At 31.3% G+C, this 22866-nt stretch overlaps 2 protein-coding genes across 8 annotated transcripts in view; one reads left to right on the plus strand and one right to left on the minus strand.

The window, feature by feature from the left end:
• Nucleotides 1-17440, plus strand: part of Khc-73 (Kinesin heavy chain 73) — a 165130-nt gene extending 147690 nt beyond the window's left edge. For 2 of the 4 annotated variants that reach the window (XM_074129511.1, XM_074129512.1), the window contains 7 exons: nt 2144-2209; nt 3611-3807; nt 4071-4183; nt 4609-5197; nt 5701-5872; nt 6216-6380; nt 6874-8398. In XM_074129511.1, the coding sequence (XP_073985612.1) occupies nt 2144-2209; nt 3611-3807; nt 4071-4183; nt 4609-5197; nt 5701-5872; nt 6216-6380; nt 6874-7007 (1436 nt within the window). In that variant the 3' untranslated portion in view covers nt 7008-8398. Of the gene's footprint in view, nt 1-2143; nt 2210-3610; nt 3808-4070; nt 4184-4608; nt 5198-5700; nt 5873-6215; nt 6381-6873; nt 8399-8984; nt 9135-10034 lie in introns of those variants that run through there. The other 2 variants (XM_074129514.1, XM_074129513.1) reach the window with 2 other exon arrangements.
• An 87-nt stretch (nt 17441-17527) lies between these two features.
• Nucleotides 17528-22841, minus strand: LOC141454867 (uncharacterized). Of its 4 annotated transcripts, XR_012458995.1 has the most exons (5): nt 22678-22841; nt 21685-21793; nt 21375-21543; nt 18776-18946; nt 17528-18630 (listed from the first exon to the last, which is right to left on the minus strand). XR_012458995.1 is itself a non-coding variant. In XM_074129536.1 (4 exons), the coding sequence occupies exons 1-4, from the start codon at nt 22699-22701 to the stop codon at nt 18853-18855; spliced, it is 396 nt and encodes a 131-aa protein (XP_073985637.1). In that variant the 5' UTR covers nt 22702-22841; the 3' UTR covers nt 17528-18852. The 4 variants fall into 4 exon arrangements, 3 of the variants coding, with proteins under 3 accessions (XP_073985637.1, XP_073985638.1, XP_073985639.1); XM_074129536.1 differs by having other exon boundaries at nt 17528-18946; XM_074129537.1 differs by having other exon boundaries at nt 17528-20421.
• Nucleotides 22842-22866: the final 25 nt, after the last annotated feature.

The following is a 22866-nucleotide window of genomic DNA, read 5'->3' on the forward strand; positions in this document are numbered from 1 at the left end:
GCAAGAGTTAATCTCAGAGAAGGAACTAATTTAAAAAAAAAAGTATTATAAATCAATTCTTGTTATTTCTTTGTAAATAATATTAATAAATTCTGTCCAAAATTGAAGGAGGTGATATGAAGACAATTGATCACATGTTTCCTTTGGAGTAATTATTCTCCTTGGTGGAAATGAACAAACCTACAACGTGATTATTTATAGAACAAAATTTTAAAGAAAGCGTAATCTAGACAGAAGTAGTGTTTGGGTTTATTATTTTGTAACCGAAAAATAGCCATAGATGGCAGGAGCTGCTGCATAATTTAAATTTGACCTTTGAACTGCAAGACTGATGTGCTATTTACAGTTAACATTCCAAAAAAAAATAAGATATTCATTCTCTACCGTACGCTCGGCCTGGCCTGTGGTCTCTCCCCTAGCCGGTCACAATTTCTCCCAGCAATCCCTTTTCCTAGATTTCATAAAAAAGGCAGAACGAAGTAGTGCATCCCAACAAGAGCATGCCACAAAAAAAATCCACTCACGCCCCTGCCGTTGACTGGTTGGCCAACCAAATCCTAAACTGACGTACTAGAGAAAATTATGTTAAAAATGCAGACAGCAGATTGGTTCTTGCTATTTTATACACTGATCTCGAAAATTTGCAAGCATTTAAACTTGTCTAAAAGCTCTCTTTGGAGGTTCAAACCCTAACTCCCTTCCCGGATGTGCCTACGTTATGCTGTGTTTACTCGAAAGAGCAATTAGCAATTTAAGTATTGTCGCCCATTTAGAATAATTACTCCGAAGTACACAAACCTATTGTTCATATCATCTGCATTTTTTATTTTTATTTTTCCATTTTCTCTTAACAAAACTAAAAATAAATCAAAATAATTAAAATAAAATAACATTGAAAAGAAGAAAAACCAACTTCTTCCAAAAAAACAGAGAAAAAAAGAAGTGATTGTACGTTATTGCACGTTTTGTTATGTGTAACTACTTTTGAGTTTTGTTTAACCAATTATTTATTCAAAGTGAAATAATTTTGTGTTTGGATCTTTTTTTTATATAATTTATATTTGAACTCAGGTAATAATATATTTTAATGAATAAATAATCAAGTACATTTTAAGAAATAGGAAAATGGCTAAGTAAATGAGTTTTGAATAATGCTGATTTATGTATTGATATTGTTTTGGATGAGAGGTTACGGGGTGATTTTGAAGGAGGCGCAATCGATAACATATTTAATCGAAATTAGCTTTTTCAACAATTAACATTATTAAGGGGAATAAACAAAGCTTTTAATATGATAAACTAACTATTGAAATTAAATAATTCTAGTATTTTTTTTTTTTTTAAGACTTCGGCAGGATTGTGTTCACTTCGTATTTGTCAAACCAATTAATTTAGAGAAGAAGGTAAAATTGCAGCAATATTGGCAAGTCAATCATCCCTTAGTGAGGATATTTGTTTATCTAATATTTCATTGGTTGAAAAGTAGGTGATGTAATTGTTGCCAATTTTCAGAAATTCAACCAAACACCGGAAATAAGTTTAGGCTTTTATTTGTAAACGCAAATTGCTTGAAAGTCAAAATCCATTAAGATCTTTTTTTTTTAATCTGATACTAAGAATAATCTAATAATCAAACTCATGGAAACAGCTGAGGTTCCTCTCTCTCAGAGCTTCCCGCTATTTCTTTTTTCCGTCGTCTTTGGCGCTCAAGCATTGAAAGCATCCATCTTGCTTTTGACTTGAAAGACGTTCACGATTTTCAAGTACATAATTACAGTATTTTGTAAAAGTTAGGTTAGTGACAGTGTTGATTGTATTTGTCATGGGTTAATTTTCGCTTACAATTCGTGGTAAACCAGGGCTATTAAATGTTTGAACACAAACCTTGCTGTATTTTTGTTTTAATGGGTGAAGCTAACTGGGACTATAATTTATTTATCTTTTTGTGGTTACTATGACTACAATTGTTATTAAAAACATCTCTCACTAATGCATCTCTTTAAAAAAAAAAAGTCTATTGCATTTGTTTAACAGTGTTTTAATGTTTACATCAATACTAATGCTTGATTATTTTCTTTGTTTGTTTTCTGTTGTTTGTTATTAATAATTCTTGTGGAATAAAATGGTGTTGGGTATATTTCAGCTCGACCTACTTTCCTCAATTTGAATCTCAACTTGAACACACTGCGACTTCAACCTGGCTCTAAACGTATGTGTGCCTTTTTCATTTTTCCTTGTACTTTTCTTACATTCTGTATTCAATTTTTTTGTTATATTTCACATTTAACTTTTATCCTGCACAACTTAGATTTGTTTCTCCAAAGTTAAAATAACTTTTTAAAATAATTGTAATTATTCTCTAATGCCACTTTGTAGCATAACAGGCCACTTCACTGCCCCAGTGTGGCACGTCCTCCATGGAGCTGAAGCAGTACTCCACTTTCTGATGTCTTTTCTTATCTACTGACGATACGACAATCTTTACCTTATTTCAATTCTGCCCTATCCAAGCAAAAATTGGTGGAAGTCTTATACGTGTTTTTAATCTTTAAAATAAATTAACAAGTTTGCCTTTATATTGCAAGTTTGTTTTACTTGGATTTGATTAGCAAATGGGGAAGATCCTGCTTTCCAGAAACAGATAGGTTTTAGTGAGCTGGTTCCTAAGTAGGAGAATCCTCTCTTTATTCACAAATCCATAATTTTTTTTCTACCTCTCGTTTTCGGGGTGTAAACACTGCCAAGGCTCTCCAGACATGATAGGAGAGACAATTTCCACTTCTTTTGTAACAGATTGCATCGGGCTAACCCGCTCTCTGTGGAACTCCTTATGGAAAACGGTCTTAACTGTTGCTTTCCGCCTTGAATTTTTCACCATTTTATAGTAAAATAAAAACTTTTATTTTGCCATCATCAGCCTAGCTTCGCGAGAAAAATAAATAATTAGATACAGTCCCACTACTGGACTAAATCTTGAATCACAAGCTGCACATCTTAAAGGCTTTTTAAGGTTATACAAGCCGTGCTTTTTAGATGTGACCATTTATTATCGATGTTCATGCCTTCAACTGCAACACTCTAATAAACTCGATAACTTATTGGCCGCTTTTAGCTAGCCCATGTTTGAAAAGGTTCTGATTCAGTTTTCGTTTAAAGTTACTGGAAATTTAGATGTTTTTATTTTCCACTACCATAACTAGGTATTTTTTTGCTTGGAATTCTAAAAGTTGTAATTTGACACAATTTCAAAATAATATTTTGATAGATTGTTTTTTCCTCATTTTTTATTTTGTAGTTTCATTTTGAGTTTGCATGCTATTATTTTCTTGTAGATTTAACTAATTTATATTCTCTCCCTCCCAAAATAATTCTTTTTGTAATCACTATTGCTGCAATATGGAGGTTTTGTTTTGGTTACATTTAAATCGAATGTTTATTTTATGTTTGCTAATGTTACATTTACATAACACATATTTTCGTATGATGAAAGGTATTTTCGGATAAATGACTCCTACGAAAACTATTTATATTCTTTTTAAGATATCTCCCAAGGCTATTTTAAATTCTTTCTGGTTAAAAATCCAGTTTTAACTATTCTTTTGTAAAACAGCTTCACCGAACACCAAACTTGGGCTGAGGATGACAACATTACACGAAGAGCAGACGAACGTTTTACCACATCGTGAAGATGGTGAGGATATGATCGAAGAAGAGGATGAAGAAGAAGAGGAAGAGAATTTGAAAAATAACGAAACTAACTCTACTACTAACAGTACGATCCAGTTTTCAGAATATGAATCATTTCAGGTACTTAACTTAAATTTCAAATTTTACTTCCTTCTAAATTCCAGTAACAGTAACATAATTTGATATTAAAAAATTCGAAAAAGGTTTACTTCCGAAAATGTACATTTTGAGATTCAACTTGGTACCAAGCATTGGTTTTTTTAGTTCACAGAATTTGTTTATGTCAATTGCATCACTAAAAAACGAGGAAAGATCAACCAACATTATTTCTTAATGAATTTTGTTCTTACAAGTACTTATTTATTTATTTATTTTCGGAATAGGTTGAAGCGGATAGAATAAAACATCAAACAAAGCTGATGTCCAGTTCAAGAACCTTGGATTCTTTGGTTGAACTCCAGTCTACAAAGGGTGGCACGCCAAGTACCAGTTCAAGGTAAGGTTTTATCTAATCAGCTGGGTGTTTGGTTGGCTCCGGGCTTGTGTGAGGCGGGGGATAATAGTATCAAAGTACTAATGGACGAAAGTAAATGGACAGTTTACTGTGACTGTGATTATTGATGAAGCTAGATTAGAAGGGATGAATAAAAGATCGGTGTCTTTTGGGGTTGTCAATATTCTATTCCTGTAGCATTCCAATATAATTAGACTGGAATCCCTAAAGGGACATCAAAGTCTTTGAATAAGTGGCGTCCCAATTTGTCATGCAACGTTTTGAAGTTTCAAAATAAAAAGCACACAAGGTAGAACACCTAGATTAAAGAAATTCTAGTAACCGGAGATGCCATTTTAGGAATTGTAATTAGATAAGGAAATATTTTGTGAAAGTTTCAATAAAAAAATTGGTATTTTTGTTTACAGCAGTGGCTACGGTTCACAAGCAGTTTCATCTAGCAATTTGACAAATGACGATTGTTTATCGTTAACAAGCATTAGCGTAGACGAAACCCCAGACGTGGAGCATAGTAGTTCGATTGGCGAACTTGCTGTTACAACCAGTGTGCAGCATCCAACCGAACTTCCATCTAGAGCTAAACAGGCTCTCATCGCCAGACTACAAGCACCACCACCACCATCGGCTTCTTCTTCCTTGGCTGGTGAAGGAAACTTGGTGTCGTCCTCTTCTAGTAGCACCTCAACAGTTTCCAGCACACTACAGTCATCCTCAGTTGTAAATACCATTGCCAATATTACCACAACCACCGTTACGTCATCAACCACTACGCAACAACCAGTGACGCAACATTCAGCTACACAAATAACCACAAAAGCTACTACAGTGTCTTCTTCATCTACAACTTGTAATAATGTTGGTAAGAGCAACAGTAAATCCTCTCTGTCGACTAGACTAGATGGACATTGCAGTGGTGAAAGCCATAAGTCTAGTTCGGACGATGTATCTACGAGTAATTCAGGAGAACATGTGAATACCGGCTTGCCACCCGGAAAGGTACCTAATCTTCATTTAATTATTATTGAGTGCATTGTAATATTGCATTATTGAACTCGAATTTCTTAATCCTCTTTGTGTTCCCTATGTCTTCATCCACCTTCTTGATAATTTATCTAGCATTCGGGAGCCCCGCATAATCATGCTGACAGCTACTGTTTGGGACGGCCCTCCTCAAATCTAAAGCTCCCCAAGCTATATCCACTTTATTATACGACATTCTTATCGTATCCTGTTTATCTTACCTCAGATGTAAAATCAAATCTCTGCTAAACTAGAATTGGAAGAAGAATTACTTTTTCAAGCAAGAGTTGGTCACTCAAATAAGGAAATTTTTATGACCAAAGCTCTTAATTATGGTTCCAAAGAGCATTATCATTAGTTTTGAAGGCTTACAACAACACATAAGCTGTAGGACAGACGTTTTGCTTTATTTTCTTGGAAACCCTAATATTAAAAGTTACAGTTTCTTATAAAGTTACCATATTTTCCCTCCCAAATAGGTTGTAAGAAGACGAAAATCGGCTAGCAGATCTAGTATGCAAAGCAGGGCTTCATTTCCGCAGGCTAAGCCGCAAGTATCCGAAAGTAAAGCAGCCATGAGATTAGAACAGAAGCTATCTTCAGACTTCGCAGTGAATGGAGATTCACAATCTTCTGATAACCATACTGAAGGTAAATTATTTATTTTTTAAAATATAAATTATGTAATAATTATTATAATTTAATTTATTTAAAAAATAATTATGAAGTACGATGAATGTTTTAACTTAAAATATTTTTTCAAATTCTGAAACTATTATTTACTTACAATTATACTTACCTTATCACACAATTATTGTTTAGTGTAGTTACAGAAAATTTAGCACTACCCTAAGATTTCTACTTAGCTGGACAATTCTATTAGGTTACCACAAATAGGTTTCTACCATACTGTGCGGTGTGGAAACCATTGGTTCTACTAAATTGGCATTTTTTTGGTGGTTAATCTAAATTTTCCCTATGCCCTTTTTTGCAGATGAAACTGAACATGTAATTAAAGAAACTCCGATACCAGAATGGGTCTGCCTGGGTGAGAGTGTCCAGATAAGGCCGTACAATTCTACTGGAGTTATCGCATACATTGGACCAACGGAATTTGCCAGCGGTACCTGGGTTGGAGTGGATCTTGACGCTCCATATGGTATATATATTTTTTATTTATTTAACAGATAATACAGAAATAAGGACAGATCTACCTAATAGACAGCTCTACTCTCTATGATGGACACCACTGAAATCACAATGTTATCAGCGTCCTCATACTGAGACTTTTATTGACTTACACTTGCTCTCAAAGAACAAAGATTGCGAATCGCCTTGGAGTAAAGGAGTATCCATACGATCAAATATACAGATTGAAGTAACCAACTCAGGGAATTCAAAGACAAAGCGGCACACACCATTACTAGGTATCCAACAAACTACAGAATCTTCCTCAGCAAGTAACTAACCATAATGACTTGAGTACATAAATAATTGTGTGTAAAATGTTTTGTTTGTAATTTTGTAAAACAGAGATACTGCCTGGAAAATACTTTTTTGTTTTTTCAGATTAAGCACAAAAACCTCAGTTTAATTTAAAAATTTATATTTAACAAATGTTTGGTGCTTGGAAATAAAAATTATTTTTTTAGGTAAAAACGATGGAACAGTACAAGGTGTAAGGTACTTCGAAGCACGGCCTAAGCATGGTATATTTGTGCGTGCTGATAAACTAATTCAAGACCGGCGAGGTCGAGCCATGAGGAGAGACCTCTGCTTCTTCTAATGAAATTCCCGTTACCCAAGGGGTCCTGCAGGGTGAAATCTTGAGTCCACTTTTATTTACACTTTTTATCTCGGATATAGTTGATTATTTTACTGACAATGGGGCTCGCGGTGTCAATATTAATAAGTTCAAAGATCTGATTATGATCTTATATGCGGATGACATGACAGTCTTAGCTTCTTCTTGGCATGAAGCCCAGTCATGTTTACGCATTTTGGAAAAATATTGTACATCGAAATCACTTGCTGTCAATCCTGATAAAACCGTAATTGTTCCATTTCATAAAGGAGGTAGGATCTCCAAGTTTCCGTCTTTTTATTATAAAAATAATAAAATTAATGTGGTTAACTCAGTTAATTACCTTGGGGTGCCTTTTTTCTCTTCTGGAAAGTTTTCTAATGCTGGGAATAATTTTTTGGCTAAAAGTACTGCTGCTAATTCTACGGTGCTAAAATTGTTGAGGGTTTCTAAATCGGATGAATGGTCCAGTAAAGAGTATTTATTTGATACCCTGGCTGAAAGTGTTCTCTTATACCAGTCAGAGATCTGGGGTGGCCAGTGTCTGGCGGTAGTGGAACGATGCCAGACGGGGTTTTTCAAGAAACTTCTGAGACTCCCAGTTAGTACTCCAAATGCGTTCATAAGATTAGAAACTGGACGGCTAAAACTACAATATAAAGTATTTAAAAAAATGGTTAATTGGTGGTGCAAGCTTTTGTCGATGCCTGGCAACAGACTTCCGCGAATGTGTTATCTGCGGTTATTAGATTTTATTAATGATTCCTCAATGCCCTTTAACTGGACCTCAGAACTTAACAAATACTTTTGTTTACTTGGCGCTGACGACATTTGGGCGAAACAAGATCCTGACGTCATTAAAAGCTCGAAAAATGATATCTTATCTAAGTTAGCAAACCATTTAGTCAGCGAAGATATAGATTTTGTTTTGCACTCATCTTATAATTGGTGGTACAGAAATATCTCTTCTTGGGGCAATCGTGAAAATTATTTAGGTCTTAAATGTCATATAAACAAAATCAGACTGATAAGCCAGATCAGGTTAACCCATTATAAACACTGTGTAGTTGTTTGTGGAGACATGCGATATTCGTTCTCGCATGATAATATCTGCACGTTATGCCGATCCCAGCAATCAGATACTCTGCTCCACTTTCTTTTTAAATGCTCCGCTTTGACTGATATTAGAAAAAGGTTTATTTCTAATTACCTAATTTTTTTCACTGAGGGTGAAAATTTGGAAAATCTTATTTCTGAGATGAATTTAGAAAAGATAAATAATATATATTGGTACTTCAATAACGGTTTAAAAATAAAGGGCGGATCAAGTATTCCAATAAATCTTTAAATAACAAATTATGAAAAACAAAGAATGGATAATTAAAGGAATAACATTAATTTGAATAGAAGGAGGGAATAAATAAAAGAATAAATGAGAGTGAAGAAGAAAAAAGGAAGAAAGGGAGAAAAAAGGAAAAAGAGAGGGGAGGAAGTGAGGGGAAAAGGAAAAAAGAGAAAGAAGGGATTAATGTAGATAAATATTAATATTACTGGAAAGTATTCTGCTTTATTTAATTGATTAATGTATTCTTTATTTGATATTTTGGTTTTTATTATTATTTTGTATTTATTTATTTTATTTTGTTTATTTATTTATTTGCTTATTTATTTATTTATTTTTTTTTTTTTTCTTCACCATTGTAGGATGATCTTTTATTTCCAAGTTTTTCTTTTTAATTTTTTGGTTGTAATTTAATTTTGAACTAACGTGTTTTTTCTTTATATTTAATTACCCAATCTTGTAGCTTTTGTAAACCTGTATTTTGTTTGAAATCCCACTCCTTGCTTATAAGTTTTGTATTTAAAAAGCAATAAATACATTGATTGATTGATTGATTGAATTTAAAAATTTATATTTAACAAATGTTTGGTGCTTGGAAATAAAAATTATTTTTTTAGGTAAAAACGATGGAACAGTACAAGGTGTAAGGTACTTCGAAGCACGGCCTAAGCATGGTATATTTGTGCGTGCTGATAAACTAATTCAAGACCGGCGAGGTCGAGCCATGAGGGGCCACGACACCACTATGCGTCGAAGTATCAGTAAAGGTATGTAATTTTATGTTTTAGAAACAATTTTTATTTTATTAATTGTTTATTTTTCTGATTTTCAATTTTATGTACATATATTAGTGTAATATTCCTTTTGTACAGACCCTAGAAGGAGGTAGTAGAAATTACCGAAACGTTGGTATAAAGCAAAAAAGTTGTATTTATTGATGACCGCACCTCGATATTCACCAAAAATCATCGTATCAACAACGGTCTAAAAAACCAAAACCATCATTGTATGTAACAACATTGTTTGCATACTTTCTTTTTAATGAAGGGGCCTATTTACTTAGTCGAGTGAGTTACTTAATTAAAGTAATATTGGTGATAAAAACAGATGGTTATGAAGGCATAGAATTCTTCGTAACATATCCTACAGTTCGACTTTTTAAAAGTCAATTTTTATAGAACTATTCTTCCAGAACAAGTTGCGAAATGTCCAGAAAACAAACAGATTTTCATTGATAACCACGCCATCTCGAATCGAGAAATCATTTCGAATCTCGAAGATAAGAGAAATCTTCATCTTTAAAGTAAAGTAAAGTAATCGCCTATTTTTTCTGGCGGGGCTTAACGTCCAACTACCAAATTAGGTGTCATGGACGAAGGCGACTAGCAAACATACTTTACTGTAAATTTCTCATATTAACCATTAAATAAAATCTAAAGGGCTAAGACCGTGGAATCGAACCCAGTACCACAATACATATTAGCTTCGCAGGTCTCGCCTATAACCGCTAGGCTACCGTGGCGCCCTCTTCATCTTTATCTGGTAACATTTGTCCAAATGTTCGGAGAATGGCTTCGGAAGCTAGTTATCTCAAACTTTTATTGTACATACATTAATTCAAACAAAACAAAACAAATCTTAATAATAATCCTAAACCTTATCCTTAGGTGATGGGCTGTCAAGTTTGCAAAGATCCAGAAGCCGTGGAGAAGGTTTAAGTAGTGTGGGCAAGAGCATCGGTGGAAGTCGATCGTCCAAATAAGTGGTTATTTTTTTTTAAAAAAAAACAAATTTAATTTATTATTTCTATGTAAATTTTCTGTTTTACTTTTTTAGATCTTCAAAACTTTTTCTAAAGGAAAATTACTTTTTTTTTTTTTTCATTATTTAAACATTTGCTCATCACACATTATATCATTTCTGTTGTTACTATTGTTTATTTTTTTGAATGAATACAGAATTTGAGCAACTTTTGATGAAGAAAAGTAATATATTAAAAAAGAAAAAAAGATTTTCCTGCATTTTATGTCATTAAAATAAATAATAATAAAAAAAAGTTAACCGAAAAATGCACACACACACAATTAAAAGGAAATTTTTCCTAAAAAAAACGATTTTCATAAAAAAAAAAAAAAAAAATTGCTATAATGAATTCTCTCTTATTAAACATTAACATTCCCCCAAAAATTCCCCTCCAAAAGGCTGTGCTTTCCCGGGATGTGTTTTTTTTTTTGTTGGTTAAGTTGGGAAAAAAAGAAGAAAACAATTGATATGAATTTATGATTTTCTTAAAATGAGGGAAAACAACAACAAATATTTTTCTCTTCCTTTTACAGTAGATACATCATCTAAATACCTTAAAAAGTAAATGATTGTTCATAAGTAAATAAATATAAAACTAGGTATTATCTTATATACGTAAAATAAAAGAGAAAAACATTTCCCATATTTTCCAGGGAATACATAGCGTACACGTAAAATAATTGATCCGGTTGTGAAAATATAAACTCGGTAAAACAATTTTGCTTTTTCGAGTTTTCTAGCTTTATTTTATAAATATTTTTATTTTTTTTATTGAAATAATAATAATCATTTTTAATTAACATAAGTTATGTTAACACCTATTAAGTTTTATTGTATATTTTATTGTTAATTTGTTAATTTTTATCATTTAATTGAAGTTTTATTATTAAGTAGTTGAAAAGAAAGACTAAAATATTTTTTTAGCTTCGAATTTTTAGGTTTTTTTTATTTTTAAATGAATTTTGTACAGTATTTATTGTATATTTGTTTTTCATTTTATTAATAATTATTTTTAATTAGGTTTATATTTAATTGATAGGTTTTTTTAAACATTTCCATCACAAAATCTCTTGAATCAATGATCAAGAGATACAAAATAGCTACACCAGATAAAATACATGAGATCATAGATTTCGTGTACCTCTCTCTTGTGACGTATTCCCTCCACTTATCTACGTATTACAAAAAAACTAACAAATCTAAGTCTCTCTCTCTCTCTCTCCCCCCCCCCTCTTGGCCCAATAAAAACTTGATGGTTTCATGAACTGATAATAAATGTAAATAAAGAAATTTAAAAAAATAAATAAAATAAAGAGATGTGAAAATATTTTGCAATAAAGTTTTTGGAAAATCTTACCACATATAAATGGGATTTTTTTAAAAAAAATAGTTTTTTTAATTATAATGCAATATCTTCTTTATTTAATATAAATTTCTATGAAAAGCAGATTATAGTACAAAAAAAAATAACTGAAATTATAAAGAGATAGATCAACTAAATAAATTAAAGACAGGCGCTTTTAAATAAAGCGAGAGAACACTGTCCGGAGGCCGGCAGTGCACTGGAAAAAGCTCCGGGCGCTAATAACCTCAGCTGTTGATGCGCCAAAAATAAAAAAAAATTTAAATAAAGTAAATCATTTATTTAGTAAAGAATTATTAATGTTTGATTTGATTACATAATCCAGATATTTTACCTTTTGAAACGTTCCATTAAGTTTCCTCTTCTTTTTTTTTCTTAGTAAGCTTTTACCAGAAATATCTTTTGAGGTCCTCTTGAGTCTGAAAAAGTGGTATCCAGGAAATCGCGTCTGTATTGGTACGAGAGTGAAGAAAGTTTGTGCAAAACGTTTCATGTTTCTGATCAGAATCCGAATGTTATTATTTGTAGTGTGAGTTTTTAACGTTGAAGGCGTTAAATTTTTAAATCAATGCAATAAAGGGGAAAGATGATTTTTAGGCATATGGTGATATGATGGAATGCCCGAAATATCAAGGATGTAAGATAAGATTCTACAATAATAGGGCGGCCCTTAAGGCGTACGCCACTGCGACCCCTTTGGGATCTATTGTGGCTCCCACTCACTTTAAAGCTCACCCTCCAGACCTGTCCTTTTTGATCAGACTCCTAAATGACTCTTAAGTAAAGCTCACAGGCCTTGGTTTTTCCTCCCCCGAGAAATAACATCCTTAGCCCAGACAAGCCCCTCAACTTATGGGAGGAGGTCCTTTTCCGTTGTGAGGACAATAATATTTACGAATATTGCTGGTGTGTTGATCCGGGATGTTACAGCTGATCCAACAGTACGCCTGCATTTAGTGTGGGTGGGTAATGATAGTGTGGATGCATTCTTGGTAAATTCTTGACGCCATGGATATTTGATTGTATTGTGGCTGTACGCTAAAATTTCAAAACCTAAACAAAGACAAAAAAAAAACCTCCACCAACGCGCAGTTAACTTCTAAATCTTTTTTCTGACTCAGGTGTCCCCACAGTACGTCTATTTCTGATGAACACTTAATTTTTGACTAGGTCAGAATAATTTTAAGTTTTACATCACCTGTTCTCTGAGAACACCTTTAATATTGAATTTTACCTGTAAAAATATTTGTAAAATCTTCAAGTAGGCTGTACTGTTCTCTCTTTTACCCAATAGTTCATCTTTATGCCTGTCTTTAATTTATTTTTTTTTTTAATTTTAATAAAGTATTTGAAAAATTCATACATTAAACAGACCATTTATATTGGGCACATGTTGAGTAATATGCTTTTAAAATAATACTACGAGTATATATCTGTTTCTGGCCATCCCATTTCCGGGACATACTAGTTTTTTTTTAGAATATCATAAGTCGAATAAGAGGTTTGAGATGTTAGAAACATCCCTTGGGCACCTCTCTCTCACTCTTCTCTGCGATACTCCTACAGATGAATGCACTAATCTGTCGTCTACGTCTCCAAATTATGATATTTGAGAAATGGGAGGATATCTTCTTTTTCTAGTGTAATTCTACGAAGAGCGGAAAGGAACCCCCCCCCCCCGGTAGTTGGGGGATAACTACTTCCTGGTAGATGTCAATACAACCCCCTTCCTTCTACAGCCTTCTAGATATACTGAGAATTGTCTCCTTTGTAATTTCATCTTCAACCTCAAGACTGAAAATAAGTTACTCCAAGGTAATTAGCTTGGTTCCCGCAATCCTCATACTTTATAAAAGGTGAAACTGGTGCAAGACTAGTCTTTTCCGGAAATCGGATTGACCAACAAGCCTGTGTATATAAAATATTTATAAATATTTAACTAAACAACATTCCAAAATTTGTACTTAAAATCCCAGAAACAAACATTACAAAATAGCCAACATTCCAAAAAAGAAAAAGATGAACATGAAAAAATCATTCTTAACCCTTTTATTTTAATTACTAAAAGCAAAAAAATCAGAAATTGTGTGTGTAATGAAGTATTATGTGTATAAATATAATTATATAATTGTATATATTAATTATAAATATTTGACTTAATATTTAAATATAATTAATATTTAAAACAAAATAATTTTAAATAAAAAAAATATATTTAAAAAACTGAAAAGACAAAACTAGCACAAGGGTTATTTATGTATGTTAAATAAACAAAAAAAATCCATACAAAATTTACTCTTATTTCCAAAATTTCGTATCTAGAAACAAAATTGTAAAATATCTATTAGACGTGCTTGGCCTTCAAAAAAACAACCCTAAAACTGAACTCTCGCGACTTCCTTAGTGTTACTAGGTAGAAAGTCGTAATTTCTAACCTTTTACGGAGGATCTAGTTACTGAATTTAGCTTGAAAGTTATCAATATAGTATTAAGACCTGTTTACTCTAGTCTCCGTTCAAGTTCCTTCTGACTTCGAATAGAATTATCTTCCCATACTGGTGCCTGGGCGAGCACTAGTTCTCCTCCATCATCTCAGATGATGAAACAACTAAGCTCAAATACTTCTGGAAAGTTGTAGCATGAGCGGTAGAAGCCAGCTGTTAGTGAGAACCCATTTCCAGCTATTAACCCCTCACTCCTTCTTTTTGACGCTCCCCTCAGATTGTTGGAGAATCCTTGGAACTGGCCACTCTCTGAAGTCGAAACATCTTCTTTTTTTTCTAATGCTCCTGTCGTCGTGAGCCGCTTCAACACCTGCTAACTACTACCAGGCACTCTCTAAGGAAACCCCCTGGAAAGGGAGGAAGCTTGGCAGTTACGGATAAACCACCATTACTCTCAGATATTATAAAGATCGCACCCTAAATTAAAAATTTGTGGAAGGCTGTTGGGATAGTATACACTTATCCCAAGCTTAGTAAGTACAGTGGAGTCTCGGTTATCCGTTAAGACCGGGACCGGGACACGTGACGGATAGTCGAATAGACGGATAATGAAAAAAAAACAGGAAAATTTCCAAACTTTGTATTAACTGGTATACATATTTTATACGTTTAAGCCTTAAAGGTCAGGTATCTTTCATCATTCAATTCATTCTATTGAGTATTAAAATTAATGAATACAAAATAATTTTTTGGTTTTTTTTTTTAATTTTTTAAATACTGAGGACAGTGACGGTTAATTGGAATAGACGGATAAAAGGGTGACGGATAACCGAGAGACTCCACTGTACAAGGTTTTATTCGTCTATACGTGAAACGACCTTAGCTCTATAGGTACTGCTTTTTCCTTTTCCTTTAATGGTTTTCTAAGGTGTGAAATAAAAGTTTATTTGGCTATTTAAATATTTCACGACTTCATGAGTTGAGAACTAGTTTCGTCGAATCAGAGTCACCATCATCGCCCTTCCAGAAAGATCTTGCTCTCACCAAAATCATCTATTCTTCTATTCATCCAGCAAACAGTAAACTACTACCCCTTTTGTCCGTGGCCACCAAAACTGCAATGCCCGCTGTTTAAACCGTGCAAGAAGCAGATCTTTTATTAATTTTTCCAGATATTTTAAATTTAAAACAGATACTTTCAAGCTGACTTTATGAATTAGGGCCTCTTAAAACAAACACACGAAAAAATTTTTCGTCGAATCCCTCACTCCATTAAGAAAAAAAATTTTCCTTAACCTTTGTTCTTTTAAATTAATCAATTAATTAATCCTAAAGATGGTTAAATTTAAAATTAAAAATTAATGTGATAGTTTTTTTTTAACAAAAAAATAATGTATTAATTTTAATCAATAAATTCGTTTAATTTATATAAATAAATAAAAATAAACTCGCCATCCATTTGAAAACAATAAATTATAAACTTTAATAATTGTAAAAATAAATATTTAACCAACATTCCATCCCTTTATGTGTCCAAAATTAAAATTAAAAAAAAAGATAGATTCTAAAAAATATTTGAGTGTACGTAACATTTTTGGGTATAAAAAAATAAGTCCAGTCTCAATGAAACATTTTTTAAAAGTATATTTCAACAAAAAAACAAAACAAAAAATCACCTTTTTGTCCATTAGTTGATGTCCAAAATTTTTAAAAAATACGTATATATTTAAATAAATTTAAAAAAAAAAAAAGAGTATAAATATATATATATATATAATATATAAATAAATGTAATTTAGTATTGTAATTTATTTAAAAACAATATGGTGGATGAAATTTTTTAAATACAAAATTTGTCAGGGTTTTTAATTTAAAAAAAAAAAAAGATTACGCCGGAAGGAAAATTAAACAAACAAAAAAAGTGATTAGCTTTGAAACTAGTTCGTTTTGTGTGCTTCAATTTAATGTTACCAAATGTAGATGAATTGTTCTTTTGAGAGAAGGTAGTACGAAAACAAAAAAAAAATGCGTTGTACTTAAAAAAAGAAAAATATAGTAAATTTAGTTTTATTTTTCAATTTTTTTAATGTTGTCTTTTATAATTAAAAAATTATTAATTTATGATTTTTTTTTTATGTTAATGGAATGAGCGGAAAAAAATGAAATCGAAAAAGGGCTAAAGCATTTTGTTAGCAAATAAAGTAAAAAGTATTTTTGTAAAAAATATAAATAAATCTTTAAAAACAATGCAAAATTAATTGTAATAAATTAAAAAAAAGAAGAAAGTAACTTCAAAATAATAATATGTAATATGATCATCAAATGAAATAAGCATCATCTAAAAGTACAGTTGTTATCTGAAAAAAAGAAATTTTAAGGTTAAGAGTACTTTTATACTGGCGAGTTCAGATTGGTGTATTTATTTAGTGAGTGGTGGCAACTATTCTCAAGACTTTCGATTCATTTTTAATCGATTTTCATCAATTTTGGAATTGGTTAATCGAACTCATCATCGTTGTCACACACGTACTCTAAAATTGTAAACATTGGGAATCTTGTGTAGTAAATTCATCGCCAAGTTCGCCAAAAAACAAGGTAATTCTATATTTTTTTCAAAAATATTTCCTCCTGAAAGAAATTTAAAAAAAATCCCAAACAAAAGTGAAAGCCGTAAAAAAAAAAAAAGTCTTGTAAGATACAAAGTTTTAAAGTAAAGTTACATTTCAGGTTAACCAATTTTAATGCTACAAAAAACAACTCTTTAACACTAAACAGAGAATTGCCAAATATTTGAGCCATGTTTATAGTCCATACAATAAGAATCACCTACCAAAGATCTTGAGGTAAAAAAAAGAATAAAATCTTCTAATTCCGAGTTCAGGGTGACCATAAAAAGTATTTTCGAAAATTTTTAAACTCCAAATTTATCAGGAAAATCGGTACTTCTACTACACGTTTTGTGAATTTGGTAAAAAATTAAGAATCTGAAGTGATAGAAAATTATTATATATTGGGGCTTTATGATGTGTGCTTTTTTTCTTTCTATTAGTTGCCATTCGCACTTGGTATTATTGCAAATTAGGACTCGTAAAATGTATAAAAGAACCACCATTTTACTCTCTTCATTAAATAAACAAAAATTTAATTTGTTTTTCTCTAAATATTCTTGTTTACAATACTTTTTGTAGACTATAATGTTGCATTATTTGATCGAAAGGTGTAATAAACAAATCTGATTTATGTCTAGGCCAGTTATGTTGTATATTTTTCCTGTTTTAAAATTTTCCATTGTTTTTTCTTGCCATATTATTTTTTTTTTTATGTGTTAATATTGATCAATTATAATTTTATTTTGCTTTAGGACAGAAAAAGTGGTATTTGTGGCTGTGTTTTATGTTATTTGTATAGATTTAAAAAAAAAAAAGCGAGAAAAAAATAAAAATATAAAAGATAATTGATTTTTCTTTTTGTTTTTTATTTATATCTTTAATTTTTCTCTTCAGTCCGTCCATGTTTTTCATTTTTTTTTGTGATAAAGCCTAGTAGAACGTTTTTATCTTTTGGTTTTATCAATTTGAAAATTGAACGTTTTGGTGAAGAAATGGCAGTCTCATAGTTTAATTATGTAGTAATCCTATATTATTCAGAATTTTAACCCCTTAACGTGCACGCTCGAGTTAACTCGAGCGCGCTAAATTGGCCAAACTGTGCACACTCGAGATAATTCGAGCGGCGTTGTACTTTATGCTGCTATAATTTTTCACACTCGAATATAATCGAGAATTGAAAATAATGTGAAAGCAAAGAAAAACAATCGTTTTATTGATATTTATCATTTACATGGGATTGCAAGCTATAACACTTACTTATTCAAGTATTTAATATAGCGGTTTTTTTTTTTTTTTTCCAAAAATACTGTGCATTAAGGGGTTAATCAATATTAAGATTATTCAAGCTGATGCCCGGAATGGAGGCTCATTATACACATGTCTTAATATCTTTAAGACATGTGTAGCGCTTTTAGCGAACGTCTCCTTCGGTCTTGCCCATGAAGGTGTGAGGTGGTATCCTTCGGTCTTGCACACCCTAAAGAAGACCTTTCGATTCATGTCAGCTTCATGCCAGGGTATTATTTTATTAGCAACATTCAGAATGAATGTACACGGTGTTTGTATACCTTTTTTATTAAAAAGTCTTTGCTCAAAAAAACTTTCGACGTTATAAGTTTTATTTTATTTATATTTTTTTAATATTAGTTAATAATTTGTGTTTTAACAATTCTTCGTCCTCTTTGTTATACATAAAATCATACAAAAATAAATGCTATGTACAAATTGCGCAAACAAAAAAAAATGCTAATCTCAAACAAACTGTACTTAATTTTATATAAATAAATAAATAAATAAAACAATAAATTAAATATGAAAATATTGTTGTTATAAAAGTGGTAACAACAAACAAGATCAGGGTTTTAAAAAAGTTATTTTTATTTTTTTCAATAAAAAAAAAGTTTGACAGCTTTAGGAAAACAAGAAGCCATATTGAAGTTGACGTCAGCAAATCAGCTGTTATGCATTATGTAACTTATTTGATTATGTTATTCCCAAATGAATGTGTTATTTTCTGTTTAAAAAAAAAAATGAAAATTGAAATCTGTAACATAGAATAGATTAGAATTAGATTCTAACATGGAGTTTTCATAAACGGAATTAACTTTGTCGCATAAAAGATCTTATTGTAACTTTCAAGTTGTCATGAAAAGTTGAACCCTAAGAAATATCCAGCCCTTCACACTGACCACAATACTGAGTGCTGTTTCCTTGTCTACTTGCGAAGCTAGTCAGGCTTCAGTTGGCCAGTCCAGAAGCCCTACGATCATCCGGATGATCTGTGTAACTTTCCTTCTCTTACACTCTTATAAGTGATCTCTGCGGCTCCATTATCTTCGTATTCCGAATGTCCGGGATAACTAGAATAATAGAAACACACTGTTGGCTTTTAATTTTTATTAGGATATCCAAGCTTGATCCTTGAACCAATTTCATAGTTTTTGAATAAGGATCCCTAACTATCCGAGAAGACTTCTGGAATTAATTATCCTTCGTCGTTTGATCGCAACTGCACTAATTAATATGGTGACTACTTGTTTCTTGAAGGTTATACTTATCGAGATGTTAAATCTTGGAAAAACGCTCATATATCCCCCAAGGGTAAATACATTCCAAGCCTCTCAGTCCCGGAATAAGAACTATGTAAGATACATGTATCTTACATGGGTTATGTACAGTGGAGAGTATTTTGAAATTTGGTTGTGTTGGAGAATCGGGAGGTGACGGCTAAAAGTGAACACACAAGATTAGAGGAGATCCAATAAGTGGATGAATTTGAGATTGAAGTTTATTTGTGATTGAACAATTGAATCAGATGTTTTAGATTTGATTTGAGCCTTCTTTTATTCAGTTTGTAGCAGGTAAGATAGTTTTTAGCATCAGGTTCGCTAAACTCTGCTTCGATTTGGTTGGATACTTGTGGTTTTCTAATATGACACCATTATTATCCAATACCCAGATATTTTAAGTCTAGTTTGATTACTTCAAAGTGTTGGAATATGCACAACAATTATTGTACTAAAATTTGTGTTTTTCTAAAGTTGTTGAGCTGTCTATGTATTTATTTATTTAATTACAAATGAGTAAAGTGCCCTTAAGGATATTAACAGAGAGATTTTTTTTTTATTTTTCACTGTAACTGCTTAACGTATTAAAGATAAGAAAAATTTGCAAAGTTGTGGGGGAAAAAAACACAAATAATTGAAAAGAAAAACGTGATTTTGTAAATTTTCCCTTATTTCCTTGGATACGTTCCATCATCACATACTGAGACTTGGACTTCACAAAAAATCGGGCGAATTAAAACAAAACAAAAGGAAAGATATTAACAAATTAAAAAAAAAAGTGAACACTTTTTTTGTGTCTGTATACTATGAAAAAAAAGAAACAATAAAAGATAAGTCATAAAATGTACATTAGACTAGTCATTAAAATAAATCACAGATTTATACAAAAGTGGATTGTGAATTGTGTGTAAATTTTGTGCTAATTCCACTATGATCTTGTGCTAAAACTAAAAAAAATGAACGAACATTTTCATTGCCAAACTCTGAGGCATTTATGTACAATTTTTGTTTTTTGTTTTTCTTTTTTTGATGTCATTTAAAATAAAGAAAAAAAAAAAAGATAACCTTCTATACTAGTTTTATATTTTTTCATTAAGTTACGGTTTTCTTGCTAGATGACAAAAATCTGGCTTATACCGAAAGTTGTCCTACAGTGTCTTAGTATCCAGTCCCTGGTTCGGTGTAACAGGAGGAGAGGAAACTTTCTCTGCGTTTGCTATCTCCTCTTACGTTTTCTTGTATCTTCGATCACTTCAAGATCAGCCAAACTGATTCGCAAAAACGAGTGGTAATAAAACTAAACCCTGAACTTGATATAAAACGACAAATTTATCCTTCAAAGTGGTCACACTCAAAATGATCTTAAAAGATCAGTTTCTCCGGTGAAAATTTTATTTGAAAGAAAAAGAAAAAATTGTAATAAAACACCTATAATTAGAATTCTAATGTAACAATTTTTCGAAAAAATAAAGGTAAACACAACAAGGCTTTTCGATTCAAATTAATGAGAGGTTCTAAAATTGAAAGAAAAGTATTGCTTCTGCCAGCTTTTACAGAATTCAGTAGTGGTTTAGTTATATCTCTGTCTTTATTAGTCAGAAGATCAATAAGAGGAACCTGTGATGTAGTAAAATTAAAGGAAAAGGTAATAATTAACATTAAACTAATGGAGAGTAAGCCTCAAATAAAAAAAGTGCATAACTACACAAACACTAAAACATCAAAAATATTTAATGACAAAGGTACAAAATTTAGTAAAAAATATAAATTATAGAATACATTTCCAGCATTCCAGGTTCATCTGCAACCGTTGAAAGGATATCCTTAATAATGATCATATTGTCTGGAGAACGATTGATTGGTCGACTCAATAATAAACAGTAATACTAGTTTAATTGTGCACTATTTTGTGGCCGGGTTTAACGTCCAACTATCAATTTAGGTGTCACGGACAAAGTAGAAATGCATGCATTATTACATGACTATTATGGATATCAACATTAAAAATACATAAAAAGTAGATACTCCGTGTATTTTTGTTCGTATTACTAATTGTAAAGTACTATTTTTATTTTTTTTCTGAGACCAATAGATTCGCCCAAGAAAAATTATTGCTAATTACGGACAGTTTTATTTAAAGTGTCCTGGTTTTAAGATAAAAATAATAATAAACTTGACAATGTTGAAATATTTATTTGTTTTTTTTTTTTGTTTTGGTTACCAAATGTAAGGTGTCATATCCATATAGATATCCAGTTTAAATGTAGAGGGTGTATCGAAAATGCTGCCCGGTAGATTTGGAACATAACCTTCTCCCGGATAAGTTATGAACTTCAGGTCAGTTACATATCCTCTGAAATTTGGGCTTGTTGGATAAAAAAACCTCATTCCTTGAACATAAGTTTTGTTTTAAGAAATAGAAGGCAACTGTGCATATGTTTATAATATGGTTTCCTTTAATTAGGTACATTGCATATTAATTGAATACTTAATTTCATTTTTTTAAAAAAATCTGAACAAAAATCACATACTTTCAATAACTTTGAACATCAACATATTAGAATCGCTCACTTTAGCAGCCCATTGTCTGGCTTTCTCACCAATTTCGAAACTCAAATCTGGATCTCCGGAAACCATTTTCTAAATAAATAAATCAGTGACAAGAATATGAGTTCGAAGAAAATCACAATGAAGATTGGCCTTAAACATTTCTTACTTATCCTTAAAAAGCACACTTTAAAATAATCACTTCTTTTTTTTAAAAAAATTTTAGAAGTATTTGCACTAATTATAGAGTGCCCTTAACAAACTTTGTTTAAACAATTCAAATACGTGGGTTGTTAAACAACCAAAAGTACACAAATCAAAAAGTACTTTACAAAACAAATTGCTGAACACTCCGTTTTTGCCCATTTTGGGCATCGTTTTTCTCTACATCTATTTTATTTGCTGAAACAAATTACACTTTTACAGTGTATAAATAATAATACCTTTTATTTTTTAGGGAACTTAGTAATTTTTTAGGAAAAATGATCAAAGTTGGGTGTTGTACAATATTGAACTTTTTCGTGCAGTTTTTGACGGAACATTTTAATAATGGTACTTTTTTGATAAGAAAAAAAAAATGTGCTAACAACATTTACTAGATAAATACGTCAGCTACAAACAAAAACTCTAGGAGGTTGATGCAATACAGATTATTAAATAATAATAATGAATTATTATTTTAATAAATTAATAATTTTCATAATTCGTTAATGATGAAAATGAGTGATTATAAACAAAAACGAAAACCAAAAAATATAGACGTACGAAAACATCGAAATTGGAGTAAACCTCACTGCAAACCCATTTGATTAATGAATTCCTCAGAGATTAATTGGTAAACAGTACCTTAATTGGAAGATTGGATTTTTTTGGGGAGATTAAAAATCATTTAGTTCTTTATGGGATTCCGAAGATTAAACAACGTTCACAATCAAGAACTGCTACATAATCAGAAAATTATGAACCAATATACTAACCGTTTGTAACAATTCTATGTTCATTTTCTTAGTATTTTATGAAATTATCACTTTAAATGTGTTAAATATCCAAATGCCGTCTAATAATTAAACATTTACTTGTACTTTAGTGCTTCATAATGTAAGTATTGTCCTGTCATAACCTTTGTGAATTATGCATTATTTAGTTCAAATATTAAAATTATCGAA

The sequence above is a fragment of the Rhodnius prolixus genome, unplaced genomic scaffold (assembly GCF_049639745.1).
Source record: "Rhodnius prolixus isolate KJV_2025 unplaced genomic scaffold, Rpr scaffold_15, whole genome shotgun sequence".
NCBI classification, from domain to species: Eukaryota; Metazoa; Arthropoda; class Insecta; order Hemiptera; family Reduviidae; genus Rhodnius; species Rhodnius prolixus.